This window comes from Pongo pygmaeus, chromosome 18, assembly GCF_028885625.2.
Source record: "Pongo pygmaeus isolate AG05252 chromosome 18, NHGRI_mPonPyg2-v2.0_pri, whole genome shotgun sequence".
NCBI classification, from domain to species: Eukaryota; Metazoa; Chordata; class Mammalia; order Primates; family Hominidae; genus Pongo; species Pongo pygmaeus.
The window spans coordinates 27,767,152-27,784,335 of record NC_072391.2 but is presented as its reverse complement, the minus strand read 5'-3'; the positions used below and the strand labels follow the sequence as shown (position 1 = coordinate 27,784,335).

The following is a 17,184-nucleotide window of genomic DNA, read 5'->3' as shown; positions in this document are numbered from 1 at the left end:
GTGCTGACTACTGGTGAAGGCTGTCCTCTCTGCATGTTCTCTGACCTGAATTACTAATAAACCCCTTTAACTTCTCTCAGACAAAAACTGAAAACAAAGGAAGATTGTGGTAGAGATTTACCCATAATTTGAAAGGCTCAGAAATGAGAAAAGCATTGTTAAGACACAGTCATAATTAAAAGTTGAGGGAAAAAACGGGGAAAATTGACTGCCAGGGCCAAACAGGTAACAGAATTGAGTGAAGCTGGTCAAGTGTAAGATACCAGAGAGTGGTGGGGACAGAACTGGAGGATGTGCAACTCCTCTAACCGAGGCAGCCACTATTTAATTGTTCCCTTGTGGAAATCGTGGTAACATTACATGGCCTAATGTTAACCACGTCTTCTGATTTTTTCCAAGGAAAGCTAGAAATCGAGATTTTTCATGAGAAGTTTATTTTTGAAATGTTGGCAACTAACTCAAGGTCTTTACAGAAAGACTAAAGATTAGAGACCTAAGGACATCTAAGAGTCATTTAGAAAGTCGTCGAAAATTCCTTTGTGGTAACCCCGACCCAAGTGTTAAGTGTATTGGCAAAAGTCTACTGTAGACTAAAAATAAAATTCTAAGCTCCACAGCCACCTGAACCAAGGAGACCCCAGAGTGACCTTGAAAACTGAGTTCTTGGCCACGTGGGGATGGGAGGTCAGATGCCTCCTCAAACCCCTTGCTCACTAACTGCCTGTACGCCTTCTTCCCTAAGGGCTAAACAGCAACCAGCTCTTTCAAAAGACTACTGCTGCTGTCATCCAACCCAACTGCCTGACTGCTGCCCCTCTCTTTGGCCACTTCAAAACAGTCAACCAGCATTCCTTCCTAAGAGACCACAGAACAGGGAGTGGTTCTGGCCAGTCTCCAAAAGATGCGGGTTTTTGTGTCCTCTGCCTCACCTTTTGATGTCAGAGGGCCAAAACCTCCACCCTTGGATCATGCTAACACTGCCATTTTTTTGTACATGGAACCTATGATGGGGTGTGAAGCTCAACTGCACACGTACACAGTTCGCCCTTCATAAATATTCATGACTCCTCCTATGGCTTATTAAATATGTATGTTCGCCCATCCGGCTGAGCATAAATTCCTCCTCCTTTTGCCCCTCCTTCAAAGTGTCTGTTGTTGGCTTCTGGCAGGAGGCTGTGCTTCCCAGCCTGTTAGAACAGCTACCCTGCAGGCTGCAACCCTCTCTGAGAAAGCAAGCTCTCCTTTCCAAATTTACGAACCTCATCATTCTTCAGTTGACAATACATTGTACAACACCACACACACACACACACACACACATACACACACCCACCCACCCAACACAAACCCCATCTTCAAAAAGGGGGTAGGAAGCAAAAATACTGATACAGTCCATTTTGCATTAGCTTGATACTTGCCCATCTGAAGTGTGTCCTCTGAATGCAGTTCTAGAATGGGGCTGGATAGGGGAGGCTTGCATCTATGGGAAGATGGGAAAGAGGAGAAAGATAAGTCTATTTGCTCCTCAATTTACTCATGAGCTCATTTACTGCACAAATGCAGACACTCACTACCAAAATGGCAAATATATATTTGCTATTGTTCAAAGCAGGGGCCCCTCTAAAAAGAGCTTCAGTTTAATTACATTTGACCGTAAGCACATACGGTAAAACTTCAGTGGACACAGGTCTCAGGTGACATCAGCTAACCATTACACTCGGCATTTGATGTCCAAATCACAAACTGATCATGAAGTATTTAGACTTAGAAATAGCTAAAGATAGCCTAACAAGAATTTTTCAAATGTTCCAATGTTTTTTGGGGGCATCTCTAGTTTGCTGCCTATTCTCAATCAAACTTTTAAAGATACCTGTTATTTGTTACAGGTAGCCAGAAGAACTGGCTCTTACACAAACTTAAAGTTCAGTAACATTTATGTGGCAACCCCCCCCCCATCCAGAATAGGCAAAAAATCAGAAATCAGATACGCGTCAATATCCCAACAACCATAACCAAACACCAACACACTTTCTGTCCCAGGAAACCATCTCTGGACTTAACCTAGAGCCAGTTACACTTATCCCACTCAGAGTTCTAACCAGCCAGTACTTTGCAGTTCCCAGAGCATCAGAATTGCCATTTATCACTTAAAAAGCATATTTAATATAAAATTAAATATATTAGGAAAGGGTGATCCATTATTTTCATGGATCTAGAAAAAATAAAGCTTGAAAATTATTTCCAATTTATAAGGATCAGACTTAAGGACAGCTGAAACACTTAATGTTTACTCACATTTTTTTCAATATAAGAATTAGGGTTTTATTTAAACGACTAATTTAAAAGGGGGGATGGGGAGGGACTGTAGTTAAAACTATTAAGATGCGGGCCGGGCACAGTGGCTCACACCTGTAATCCCAGCACTTCGAGAGGCCGAGGCAGGCAGATCACCTGAGGCTGGGAGTTCGAGACCAGCCAGACCAAAATGGAGAAAACCCGTCTCTACTAAAAATACAAAATTAGCCAGGTGTGGTGGCGCATGTCTGTAATCCCAGCTATTCGGGAGGCCGAGGCAGGAGAATTGCTTGAACCTAGGAGGCGGAGGTTGCGGTAAGCTGAGATCGTGCCATTGCACTCCAGCCTGGGCAACAAGAGCAAAACTCCGTCTCAAAAAAAAAAAAAAAAAAAGAAAACTATTCAGATGCCTTGATCTTGAGCTTGAAGTCACAGTTTGAATCTCAGCTCCACCCTTTCCTAGATAGGAGACTTCGGGCAAATTAACTTCTTTAAGCCTCAGCAGCACTTAATTCATGAGTGTGCTGTGAGGACTGAATGAAACAATCCAAGTGAAGCACTTAACATGGTACTAGGCTATGAAAGTTCTCAGCACATATTAGCAAACTTGTCATCTGCAACTCTGTAAACTCCTTGATACTGGACTCAGAATGGCCCCCATAGTATCTCATCTATAATAACTAACTTCAGTTTTCCATTCATTCATTCACATACACAAAAACCCACTTACTGCACATCTATTCTGGGCCAGGTAACTTACTTTTTTTTTGAGACAGAGTCTTGCTCTGTCACCTAGGCTGGACTGCAGCGGTGTGATCATAGCTCACTGCAGCCTCGACCTCCTGGGCTCAAGTGATCCTTCTATCTCAGCCTCCCAAGTAGCTGAGACTATAGATGCACCCACCATGCCTGGCTAATTTTTGTATTTTTAGTAGAGACAAGGTTTCACCATGTTGCCTGGGCTGGTGTCGAACTCCTGGGCTCAAGCAATCCACCAGACTTGGCCTTCCAAAGTGCTGGGATTACAGGCGTAAGCCACTGTCCCCGGGCAAGGCCAGGTAACTTTCTACATGCCCTTGGAATAAAGTAGTAAACGAAAGACATAAAAATTCAGATTATGAAAATATGGGGTCACTTTTTAACTGTTCCAGGAAACTACATTAATGGATGGAGAGTCATAATGAAAAAGAACAGGAATGGGATACGGCTCCTTCTTCATGTTTAACCAGACCTTCTACTTAAAGAATCCCAGGAACTAGCCTTAGGAAATCTAAATATCAAACCAAGGTGGTGGAGTGTCTCATCCCAGGAAGGAACACTGAACGACTGATTTACAGCAGGGGTGTTCAATCTTTTGGCTTCCTTGGGCCACACTGGAAGAACTGTCTTGGGTCACACACAAAATACACGAACAATAGCTGATAAGCTTTAAAAAAAAATAAGTTGCAAAAGAATCTCATAATGTTTTAAGAAATGTTACGAATTTGTGTTGGGCCACATTCAAAGCAGTCCTGGGCCGCATGTCGCCTGCCCGCAGGCCTGGGGTTGAACAAGCTTGATTACAGCCTTGTTGCCTCTGGCCAGCCCACCAGGTGGTCCATTAACCAAGATAACCATCAGCCACTAGATACGCTGACCCGCATCCCCTACCCCTCACATGCTTTGCCCAGCCCAGCCTACACGCCCTCTCCTGATGTCAGTTACCAGGCTTTGCTAATAAAATGTCTCTCCCGGCTCTTCCAGGGAGCCAGCCGCAGAGTCTCTGCCGTCTCCCCGTGCGCTCAAGCACAAGCCCCCAACCAAAAGCCTTGTCTGGGAAATCTGCTTGGTACCATAACAGATTATCTGGTGAGCCAGGCAGGAGCACAAGGAGCAATTTCCCTCCCTGCAGGGGAGGCTTGTGAGCCAGCGAGCCGGAGGGAGGCCCCATTGATTCAGCGCTGCCACCGCGACTGGTGAGTTTTCCTCTGGTCTCTGCGAGACTCCTCACCACCTCCACCCCAGACAATGCTTTCCCTTCCCTCGAGTCTCCTATTTGTTGTCTTTTTCCTTCTTCCTTTCTGCTTTCCTTCCTTCACTTTTAACTTCATTGGCTCGACCTGAACAGACACCCGTGCATGACGGACTGACACAGCTGGAAGGAACTATTGGGTGCCCTGGCTTCGGCACCCAATAGTTGACAATCTTCAAGTCTTTCAGTGCTTTCCCTCCCTTTGCCACACCTGGTGGGAAGGAAAGCCTGTGAGCTTTCCTCGGTCTGTTCAGTGTTCGAGCCTACGGACTCGGCGTGCTGCCTTTATGCGGGGAGAATTGACGGCACATGGGGCTGGAGTTTGCCTAGCTCATGCCCTGATCTGTTTTCCCTTTTTGTGTGTTTAATTCAACATCTTATTGACTGTCATTAGGTTACTACCAAATGCAGGACACTGGTCAGCAGAACCTAGACCTGGTGTAAGGTTGAAGAAGAAAAAGAAACCATCCAAGCTGGCACTCGGTTTTGGGGAGTTCTCTTCGCTGCTCACGCCGGCCCTCGTGTGACCTGTACTGCTGTACTGTGCGGGGCTGGGAGCCAACTCTCTTTTCGTCGCCTGACACCTGTGCTTGCACCCTGCCCCTGGCCCTTTAATAAGACAAGCAGACACAGGGGCTACAGTCATGGGCAATGCCCCAGGCATCTTCCAAGACTCACATCTGGGATGTATCATTTCTAAATGGAAGGAATCCAAATCAGACGGTTTAAAGAAAAAGAAACTCCAGCCTGGGAAACATAGGAAGACTCCACCTCTACAAAAAACAGGAAAAATGAGCCGGGTGTGGGGGTGCCTTCCTGGGGTCCCAGCTATTCGGAAGGCTAAAGCGAGGATCGCTTAAGCCCAGGAGGTTGAGGCTGCGGTGAGTTGTGGTCACCATAGCACGCCAGCCTGGGCAATGGTGTGAGACCCTGCCTCAAAAAAGAAAAAGAAACTGGTTTTCCTCTGTAATACAACCTGCCCTAGTACACATTAGATCAAGAAAAATGGCCATGGGCAGAAGTGGATCTCCTAGTTTTAACACTATCTTACAGCCAGACCTATTCTGTGAATGGACAGAGAAATGGGGAGAGATACCTAGGTACAAGCTTTTATGAAGTTATGCTAGGACCCGAAGCTACTGGATTCTTCTCAGGTGTGTGTGGCCCCTATTTCCAGGTTCCTCCTGAAGGAACTTGAGGAAGCGGACCTCCACAGTCTCAGGCCCCAGGCACTCCCTCCCTACCCTAAGCAGGCCTCCTGGGGAGGGGAGCCCCTGTGCTGTCCCCGACAGCGCTCCAATCAGACTCCAAACAGGCACCCTCTTTTGCTTCCCCACTGGCCCAGGGCTGTTTTCCCCTCAGAGAAACGGATGAAAACGGGGGAGTGACAAGGGTGCAGGTTCTTTTTTGATGGTGGATCTAGGACTATGTAAAGAACACTTTGGTAGATTTTCAGAGGATCCTGGTAAGTTTAGAAATGAATTTGTTAAACTAAATCTCGCCTTTTCATTGACGTGGCAGGATGTTATGGTCACTTTGCAGTACTGATGAAAAGCAACGCATATTTGAAAAGGCTAAGGAATATGCCAACAGCCAGGTGGTCACTAAACACCAATATGCAGTCATCTGTTTAGGGGGAGATGCAGTCCCAGGCATAGTCTCCATGCGAGTGAGACTACAGAGAAAACCTAGAAAAAGCTAGAATGAGCCACTTTGTCACCTGCCTGACTGAAGGAAGAAGGAAATGTATAGTAAAACCTGTACACTATCACAGGGTCAAGAAAATTATCCAGAGAAAGAAGGAGATCCCAGTAGTCTTCCTCAATCGAGTCCCTGAGGCCTTTGGGAAATGCACCCATGCAGACCCGGAGGCAGCGGAGGGGAGGCATCGCGTACTGTGCATTTTATCCTTCAGTCAGCTCCGGACATTAGAAGGAAATTACAGAAAATTTGGAGGCCAGACCCCAGACCTTGCTGTTGACTTTGGCAGAGGAGGCTTTTAAGGTTTTCAATAACGGACAGGACAGAGACGGCAGATAAGAGGAGACTGACCAAAACAGCACAGCTTCTGGCTGCCCTAACTCATCCACCATCTCAGGGTGACCCTAGGAGGCCCAGGAGACCAACCAATCGAAGACAGCCAACCTTGGATGGAGCCAATGTGCATACTGCAGGACGGAGGGTCACTGGAAGAGAGGCTGCCCCTGACCTCCCTAAAACAGGACAGCCGGCAGGCAACCCTAGCCAGCCCCCACTCCTCACCAAGCTTTCAGATGAGATTGATATGCACCGCCTGACAGCACCGTGGCTCTGACTGCAGCACACTCCCATCGTCATCACACCATGGAGCCTCAGGTCACCCTTGATGTGGCAGGTAGGAAAACAGTTCCTCGTGGACAGCAGAGCCGCCTGCTCTGTCCTGACCCAGCCTATTTGCCCCCTCTCCAATTGCAATCGCAGGATAATGGGAATAGACAGGTGTCCTAAGGTAAGAAAACTTACTTTCCCTCTTGCTTGTGAGGCCATGTCTAGGCTTTTTTCTCCTCATTTCTGTATGCCTCCCAGAATGTCCTACTCCATTGCTGGGTAGAGACTTATTAAGCAAAATGGGAGCCACCATCTCCCTGGAAGAGGACAGACTGCAAGTAGAGGCAGAGCTAGAACAGGGGATCCACCTGCTAGCACTCTTAAATGGACAGGAACTTGAGACCCAAAACATACCCAAAGGAAGCAAGGATCACGCCACCCCTTCCCTATCGATGGGACACTTCAGTCCTAGGACAGGCTAATAAAGCTCCCCAAGTAAAGACAGACCTGAAGCCTGGGATGGGCTACCCATGGAGGAAATCGTACCTCCTAAAACCTGTGGCACTGAATGGGGTTCAGCCATTACTCCACAAATTCCTATAGCAAGGGCTAAACCCTGCCAGTCCCCAGGCAACACCTCGGTCCTCCCTGTTAAAAAGCCTAATGGAGGATATCAGTTTGTGTAGGACTTGAAGGGGGGTAATGAGGCAGTCATTCCCATCCACCCAACATTGGTCTCAAGCTTGTCTGTACTCAGATACCTGGAGATGCTCAGTTTTTCACTCTACTACACTTCAAGGATGCTTTCTTTTGTGTAGTCCTCTTCACCCAGAATCCCTGTATCTTTTTGCTTTGAATGGAGAAATCCCTGATAACCCAGAAAGCCACATAGTACACATGGACTATGCTTCCCCAGGGCTTCCGGGAAGGCCCCCACCTTTTTGGGAATGCAGGGAGCTAAGCCTACAGAATGGGACTTTTATTACAATATGTGGATGACTTGTTCATTGTCAGCCAGACATGGCAGGATTCAGATTTTAATATCATTAAAACCTTGAATTTCCTGGCTGAGCAGTGATACAAGGTCAGCCCCATCCAAGGCCCAGATTTCTTTACAGAAGTTCTGATATCTGGGGTTCATTCTGACCCCAGGAGCCCGAACACTAGCTGTGGACTGGAAAAAGCAATCAGTTCATTGCTGGTCCCACAAACAGAAAGGCAGCCCCAGGGTTTCTTGGGAATGGTGGGTTTCTATAGCATTTGGATTCCAAATTATGGCCTGATGGCTAAATCCCTATGTGAGACCCTAAAAGGGGAAGAAAGAGAGCCCTTGTACTGGGAAAAGAAATGTCAACAATCTTTTGAACCCCTACAAACTGAGCTGGGTCAAGCCCTCGTCCTTGGACTCCCTAACTGAGAAAAACCACTTACCTTGTATGTTTGTGAGAGACTAGGAATAGCTTTGGGAGTCTTAACTCAAAGGTTAGGACCTGTTCGAAGCCAGTGGCTCATTTTTCAAAACAGATAAATCCAGTTGCACAGAAGTGGCCTGGCTGCTGGAGGGCAGTGGCAGCTACTGCCCTGCTGTTTAGTGAAGCATCTAAGCTGACACAGGGACAATATACAGAAGCTATGACTCCCCACTAGGTTCAGACTGGGTTAGAAGTCAAGGGACACCATTGGCTCACTGCAGGGAGGCTGACCAACTATCAAGCTCTCTTATTAGACACCCTAGATATTACTTTGAGGGTATGTCAGACTTTGAACACGGCAACCTCACTCCCAACCACAGATGATGAGGACTCACAGCATTAATGCACAGGGCCCACAGAACAGACTCCAGCAGGCCTGGCTTGTGAGATAAGCATCTTGAGAATGCAAAGACAGAATGATATCCTGATGGCAGCAGCTTTGTGGAGGGAGACCCAAAAGGCAGGACATGCAGTAGTAAGCCCGAAGGAGACTACAGAAACTAAAGCCCTTCCTCCCCAAAATGGCACAAAAAGCAGCACTAAAGGCCTTAACAGAGCCTCACAACTGGGAGAAAGGGAGGGAGTAAATTTATACACCAACTCAAAGTATGTTTCTCCTGCTGTGTGCCCATGCAGCCATATGGAAGGAAAAGGGAATGTTAACAGTTAAAAATTCCCAAGGCAAACTTCTTCCAATCCTCCAATCCAACTTCTCCTGGAAGCGGCACAACTTCCCTGCCAGGTGGCAGTCATTCACTGCAAAGGCCACCAGAGGGACTGGTCCCTCATCAGCCAAGGAAATAGGACCACAAAACAGGCAGCCTGATTATAGGAACCCAACAATGTGTTGGCCTTAATGACAGACCCTACCAACCTTCCTAATCACTTACAATACTCACAACAAGAGCAAGAGGAAGCTAAGAGGCAGGGGTACCAGGAAAACAGTGCTGGACGGTTCACAGATGGTGACAAGTTTTATTCCAGGAACTGACCAGTGGAAACCCATTAAGCATCTCCATGATGCCACTCATTAATGGAGAGATGTTTTATGGAATTCTGTCCATAAGATATTCACCAGAAAGAAACTGAGAAAAACTGTAAAACAAGTAACCTTTGCCAGTGAATTGTGTACCTGGAATAATGCCCAAACCCATCCAATTCCCCCTTCTTGACTTAAACTGGTTCAACACAGGGGAACTTATCTGGGAGAAGACTGGCAGGTAGTTTTAACCCAAATGCCTCCAAATCTAGGGTACAAATATCTCCTGGTGTTTGTGGATACTTTTACTGGATGGGTCAAGACTTTCCCTACCTATACAGAAAAAGCAGTAGAAGTCTGTAAATCTTCACTAAAGTAATTCCTCAATTTGGACTCCCCAAGTCCCCTCAGAGTGGTAACAGGCTCTCCTTCATGGCTAAGATTACTCAGAGCCTCTCCACAACCCTAGGAATAGATTATGAACTGGCACCCCAATCATCGGGGAAAGTTAAGATGAACTATACACTTGAGACGACTCTAGCCAAACTTTTTCAGGAGACGCACAAGCCCTGGGTTAAGATGCTCCCAAGTCTTCTTAGGGTCTGCAGGGCCCCTTCGTGCAGCCTAAGACTTAGTTCTTCTGAGATGATCTACCAGAGGCCTTTCCTCACCATTGACCTCCTGTTAGGTGAAGAATTACATAAAAAATTACAGTATCGATTTAGGACAGATTCAAAAGGCGACTTCAGAGTATGGAAACAAAATCCTGCCAGTCCCCACTAAGGATGGGAAAACCCCTTTACAAGTTAATCCAGGTGACCAAGTCCTCCTAAGACTCGAAGGGCAGGCTCCCCGGAGCACCACCCCTTGCCTAAATGGGAGGGCCCTTACTGGGTGATCCTGACCACTCCAACTGCAGCCAACTCACAAGGAATCATTAGCTGGGTACACCTCTCCCAATCAGAAATGCTTTCTCCTAAATGTTTCCAGACTCGCCCAGAAGGCCCATCTTACTCCTGAAAACCCGTGGAAGACCTCAAATTCAGGAGAGCCAATTCATCATTGGAGAAGTAATGTGATTAGAGATCTTGAGTCCAATACTTTTCCTTATATTACTAATTGTTTTACCATTATTCTGTCACTTTGCTCAGCCTCCTCCCTCAGGTAAAGACTTTGTTTGTCCCTGCTGGGTATAAAGATGCTACTCTACTTTGTTCCTACTCCTCCCCATCGGGGCACAGGGTAGGCTGGGCCTACTAAGATAAGAAATAAACTCTCTTCACAACCTTTCCGGCATTATAGCGTCAGGTAATATTCTGTCCAACTGCTGGGTGTGCTACCATCATCCCCAGGCTCAGAGGGGCTGCCTCTTGCACTCCCTAAAAGTTCAACTACCAACTTCACAAAGGAGGTATGGAAACCTAAAATAACCTCTGCACCTCTTATGGTGGACCTAAGTGTCTCCCTTTCCTTTGAATGTATAAAGCTCATTGGGTTGCTAAATGCTTTGGTCACCGAAAAGGGTGGAAAAAAGAGAAGTTGGACCGCCTACTTTGAAATCCCACCAGGTTTTCTCTTAGCAGTGAAGAAAAACCCTAATCAAACTTGGGCTCAGGAAGGCTATCTTTTCCCCCATGCCAAAACAGTCATACCTCTCTCCAAAGCTTAGCTGCTCACCTGAACTCCTCTCACCTTGTGTAAGTTTGTGCACCCATGGGGTATTCTGTTCCTTTGTGGACACCCAGACTGCCATCTGATCAACAGCTACCCCTCAGCCAATTTCACCTCTCCATTACTTGCACTAGCGTGCCCTTGTGTGGATAATGTACAACGCAATGAGGAATGCATGTTAGGTACTTTAAGTCCCAGTGGAATAACAGTTCATAATATCACACATGGGAAATCTAAAAGGGCAATAGGGCTAATTTTGGCAGGAGTTGGAATAGTCCCTTGGGGTGGCTCTGCACCTTAGCAGCCCCTTGGGATGGCTTTGCATACTGTGAGGCAGCTTTGAGAAACTTTCAAACCCTTGAAACACTGGCAACTAGTACAGGCAGAGCCACAAAAGGACATCAAGCCTCCCTGCACTCCCTAGCCAATGCTGTCTTAGACAACAGATTTGCCCTGGACTATCTTCTCGCTGAACAAGGGCAGGTATGTGCAGTAATAAACCACATCTGTTGTTCTTACATTAACAGTTCAGGACTGGTTAAACTGCAAGTTCAAAAGATGTACCAAGACTGGGCACAATGGCTCATGCCTGTAATCCCAGCACTTTGGGAGGCCAAGGTGGGTGGATCATTTGGGCCTAAGAGTTCGAGACCAGCCGGGCAACATGGCTAAACCCCATCTCTACAAAATTACAAAAAAAGAAAAAAAATTAGGTGGTCTTGGTGGCATGTGCCTTTATTCCCAGCTACTCAGGAGGCTGAGGTGGGAGGATCGCCTGAACCCAGAAGGTTGAGGCTGCAGTGAGCCATGATGGCACCACTGCACTCCTACCTAGATGACAGAGTGAGACCCTGTCTCCAAAAGAAAATAAAAGTAAAGATTTACCAAGAGGCTACCTGGCTACATAATCTTAATAACTCCACTGCTCAAACCATCTGGGGCTCCCTCAGTGGAAACCTACAAAATATGACATGGTTTTTACCTTTCTTCGGACCTAAGTGGTCATTTAATTGCTATTACTTTTGGGGTATTGTGTTTTTAACCTTTTTGTAAAGTTTGTGTCTTTCAGGTTTCAATAGCTCCAAGTCAAGCTAATGATGGCCCAAGGATTCCAACCCATACCATCCCAGGAGCACCCCAGTCCCTACAGGTCTTTAGGATAGTCAGTGAGAGACTTCCCCACCCCCCAAAGTTAGGTAGGGACAACATCCCTGTTCAGCAGGAAGTAGCTTCAGAAGATGAGATCTTCAGCCCTTTCTCCTTAAGAATAGAGGGTGAAATCTCTCAGGGGGAAATAAAGATAGAACAGAAATGGAATGGGGTTGCTTCTTCATAATACTTAACCATGCCTTCTACTTAAAGTTCCAGGAACTGGCCTTAGGAAATCTAAGTATGAAACCAAGGTTATGGAGTATCCCACCTCAGGAAGGAACACTGAACAACTGATTGACAGTCTTCTTGCCGCCAGCCAGACCACCAAGTGGCCCATTAACCAAGAGAACCAGCGCAAACAGATACGCTGACCCGCATCTCCTACCCCTCATGTGCTTTGCCCAGCCCAGCCTGCATACCTTACTCATGATGTCAATTCCCACACTTCGCTAATAAAAACATCCCTGCAAGCCTCTTCAGGGAGCCAACAAGACAGTCCTTGCACCTCTGCTGTCTGCCTAGTGCTTGAGTACAAGCCCCAAAAACAAAAACCTTGTCTGGGAAATCTGGTTGGCCTAGTGTTAATTTTAATTACATGGGGAGCCACAGAGCCTGCGATCTGTAATAAGGAAGTGTATATTGCATTTTGCAGACTGTACAACATGCTGGAATGAGTGCCAGGGCAAAAAAAAGTTGGTGGGGGGCAGTGAACGGAAGGCAAGACCCTAAAGTGAAGTCTCTGGCATTCAGATCTGCCATCTCTTGAGAGCTAGATCTGAATTCTAGCTGGCTCTTGTTCTTCTGGCCATGCCACACTTACTTGATACTGTGCAGCTTTCTCGTGACGATCATTGGAAAGTCAACCTCAAAATATTTACTTGGGAGAAGATCTTCATCCTGGGGAAAAACACACAATACTTTTTATTTCTTTAATCTTACATGTGCTGATCATCTTTCACATATCAAGCACTAGGCACCTAATAGCAATAGAGTGTTTAAGGATTTTTAAATCAGGGGACTGATATGGACAGACGTGTTTTTCAAATTACTCATGAATAGATTTGCGGGAAGCAAGCACAGATGAAGGTAAAAAGTCAGGAAGCCAGAGGAGTCAGCCAGGTAAGAAGGTAAGGTCCAGGAAGGAGCCTGAGCTAGCAGGTGGCAGCTGGGATGGTGGGGAGGAGCTGAGAGGCGCTTTGGAAGTAGAATATACTCCGTATTTTCAAAAGGCAGCTTGAGGCCAGGTGCAGTGGCTCACGACTGTAATCTCAACACTTTAGAAGGCTGAGGCAGGAGGATCGTTTGAGGCCAGGAGTTTGAGGCCATCCTGGGCATGGACAGCGAGACCCTGTCCATATGAAAAAATTAAAAAGTTTAAACGATTTAACAACAACAAAAAAGGCAGCTTGAGCTCTATTATGAGGGTCAGGAAATCAATGTAGTAGGTTTTGATGAGCATTATTTTTTGGGTGAAATAGGTTAAAACAGCTAGTATCAAAAGCATCACATATATTAAGGGTATTATTTTCTGATATATTTTTCTTTTTTTTTTTTCTTTTTTTGAGATGGAGTCTCACTCTGTCACCCAGGCTGGAGTGCAATGACACGATCTCAGCTCACTGCAACCTCCGCCTCCCGGGTTCAAGCGATTCTCCTGCCTCAGCCTCCAGAGTAGCTGGGATTACAGGTGCTCAGCCTCTGATACATTTTTCCCTGTGATAGCGAAGTACGGTAGATTAAAGAACAGGCACTCTTGGAGCTGGAGGGGCTCAAACCCCAGCTCCACCACTTATATGCTGTAAGGTCTTGGGAAAGTCAGTAAACTCACTGGGCCAGGATTTACTTGTTTGAAAAGTGAAGAAGCCGGGCACCGTGGCTCACGCCTGTAATCCCAGCACTTTGGGAGGCTGAGGCAAGCAGATCACAAGGTCAAGAGACCGAGACCATCCTGGCCAACATGGTGAAACCTCATCTCTACTAAAAATACAAAAAGTAGCTACTCGGGAGGCTGAGGCAGGAGAATCGCTTGAACCCGGGAAGCGGAGGTTGCAGTGAGCTGAGATTGCGCTGCTGCACTCCAGCCTGGCAACAGAGCGAGACTCCATCTCAAAGATAAAAAAAAAAAAAAAGAAAGAAAAGAGAAAAGTGAAGAAAATGCTAACACTTTATGGGATTGTGAAGATTAATGAGGCAATACACGTGGGGCTCACAGGAAAGGGCCTGACCTTAGTAAAATTATCACACGGGGATCCAAAGAGCCTGTGAGCTATAACAATAAGGGAAGGTATATTGCGTTTTGAATACTGCACAACGTGTTGGAAAGAAGGTCCCAGGGCAAGAAGGAAAGTAGGGCAGGGATCAAAGGAAAGCTTTTTAGCACCCTAAAATGAGGTCTCTAGCATTCGAATCAACACGTGTGTGCCTTTATTGTTACAGACACAGGTATAGCGATGGGGGCCCTGGCTCGGGATGTAACATTTATTTCTTCTTGTGGCCTGCAGTCAAACAAATATGAAAGACACACATACACACACACACACAACCACACACACACACATGCACACATGCACACACAGCCCTGGGTCACCTGGCTTGCTTGGTAGCTACACCCTCCCTACCCAGTCACACACACATCATCCTATCATCCTAGTGTTCTCTTCGTGCCCTCCTCGCCATCCAGCCACCCAGTACCTCATCCCTGCCGATGTCTCTGGAATCCCTCCACTCCTCCTGAGCTCTATCACCTCCAGCCCAGACTGTCCCAGCACCCCCTCTGTTGTCTCAAAGCTGCACGCTGCTGTGTACTGCACTATCCACTGCAGGTGGACTTCTGCAGCTCGGCACCCTGCTAAAACTCAGCAAGAAACAAGGCACTCTATAGCCTGGCCCACCTGCCCAGCCTCTCCCCCTCTCCACTTATCCCAGAAATACAGAACTACTTTTTTAAAACAAAGAAGACTGCTGACATCCAGAACCTGGTGATGGCTTTGCTGGTAGAGGACAAGATGGAGGAAAAGGAAAGGTAGGGTGACACCTTGTTTCTGACTGGAGCAACTGGGCAGGTAAGAAAACCATTCATGGAGACAGTAACAGGAGATGGAGCACAGGTATGGAAGGACAGATGAATACCGGGGGGGGGGGGGGGGAGTGGGGCATAGCAGACCTCCTGTGGACAGCATGATGGGGGCAGAAATCACCAGCAACCATATCCTAGTAGGTGAGTGACCCTTAAGAGCAAACATCAGGGCTGAAAGATACAGCGCCCTCCCACATAAAGACCAGTCCTCTGCTGGAATCCCAGGGGACCCAGCCTGGGCTTTATCTTTTTAAAACAAAAAAGGAGGGCCAAGTACTGTGGCTCACACCTGTAATCCCAGTACTTTGGGAGGCCAAGGCAGGAGGACTGCGTAAGCCCAGGAGTTCGAGACCAGCCTGGGCAACATAGCAAGACCCTATCTCTACCAAAAATACAAATTAGCCAGGCATGGTGGCTTGCACCTGTAGTGCAACTACTTGGAAGGCTGAGTTAGGAAGATGGCTTGAGCCTGGGAGGAGGAGGCTGCAGTGAGCTGAGATTGTATCACTGCACTCGAGCCTGGGAGACAGAGCCAGATCCTGTCACAAAAGGGGGAAAAAAAAAAAAAAAAGCCACCCAAGGAGACCTGGGCTCATCAATCTGAGCTGATCACACTTAAAGGTACAGCCCATGCCTGCTGGGTAGGGTTATGCAGAAGCTATTTCAAGATACTTGAGGAGGAGCCAGGTGCAGTGGCTCACACCTGTAATCCCAGCACTTTGGGAGCCTGAGGCAGGTGGATCGCCTAAGGTCAGGAGTTCGAGACCAGCCTGGCCAACATAGTGAAACCCTGTCTCTACTAAAAATACAAACTATTAGCTGGGCATGGTGGTAGGTGCCTGTAATCCCAGCTACTCGGGAGGCTGAGGCAGGAGAACTGATATGGGTAGAGGGGATATGGAAATAACTTTCACTAGGAATTTCAATTTCTACAACACCTTTTAAGAACGTTTACTCACAGCGTATGGGAAGTTAAGAATCACCTAAAATTCCAGAAGACAATGAGAACAATTAAAGGTATATGAATGAAAGACAGCATAGTGCCCTGCAGCTCTTATGGTACTTCCTCCTTTTTAAAGAGCTTTCCCATGCATTAGAACCTTGTAAAACTTCTGAGTAAGAAGTCAGAGCAGAGAAAGCTTATAAAAGGCACACCCGGAGCTCTTAAGAAAGACATCCTGTGGGGCGCGGTGGCTCACATCTGTAATCCCAGCACTTTAGGAGGCTGAGGGTGGTGGATCACTTGAGGCCAGGAGTTCAAGACCAGCCTGGCCAACATGGTAAAACCCCATCTCTACAAAATAGCCAGGCACAGTGGTGCGCATCTGTAATCCCAGCTTCTCAGGAGGCTGAGGCAGGAGAATCGCTTGAACCTTGGAGGCAGAGGTTACAGTGAGCTGAGATCACACCACTGCAATCCAGCCTGGGCAACAGAGTGAGACTCTGACGGGTTGATGGGTGCAGTAAACCACCATGGCATGTGTGTACCTATGTAACAAACCTGCACATTCTGCACATGTACCCCAGAACTTAAAAAAAAAAAAAAAAAGATATCCTGTTTCTTGAGAAAGGGGCAAAATGGCTGTGACAAGTGATGCTTCAACTTCTTCTTCTGTGATTCTTGATGGCCCTTTTGACATTTCACTCCAAATAGCCTGCATGCAACTGACTAGTATGGAAGACACCAAGACTGGGAACAGCTGCCACAGGGCAGGAAGAATGGGGCACCTAAAGGGGACTCAACATGGCTGACCACCTCACAGAGTGCCAAAATTGACCCTGCTTCCCTCCACAGGGAGATGGAGAAAAGCAGGTTGTACGGATCCATTGGTTCCGTGGAAACAGAATTCTGGAGACACCAAGAAATGGAGGCCCCTTAAAGGGTTTCACTCACCCATTATTCCTTTCCTTTTTTTTTTTTTTTTTTTTTTTGAGACAGGGTCTCGCTTGGGCACCCAGGCTGGAGTGCAGTGGCATGATCTTGGCTCACTGCAGTCTCGACCTCCGGGGCTCAGGTGATCCTCCCACCTCCGCCTCCCAAGTAGCTGGGACCACAGGTGTGTACCACCATGCCTGGCTGATTTTTTTTATTTTTTGTAGAGATGGGGTTTTGTCATGATGCCCAGGCTGGTCTCAAACTCCTGAGCTCAAGCAATTCAACCACCTCAGCATCCCAAAATGCTGGGATTAGAGGCGTGACCAACTGCACCTGGCCCCTTTA

General features: G+C 47.0%; 1 protein-coding gene across 3 annotated transcripts in view; it reads right to left on the bottom strand.

Moving 5' to 3' along the window:
- The window catches only part of LCMT1 (leucine carboxyl methyltransferase 1), a 65,720-nt gene that overhangs the window by 24,609 nt on the left and 23,927 nt on the right, over positions 1-17,184 (bottom strand). For 2 of the 3 annotated variants that reach the window (XM_054452865.2, XM_063654696.1), the window contains 2 exons: positions 12,708-12,784; positions 1,419-1,480 (listed from right to left, as the gene is read on the bottom strand). In XM_054452865.2, the coding sequence (XP_054308840.1) occupies positions 1,419-1,480; positions 12,708-12,784 (139 nt within the window). The remainder of the gene's footprint in view (positions 1-1,418; positions 1,481-12,707; positions 12,785-17,184) is intronic. The other variant, XM_063654695.1, reaches the window with a different exon arrangement.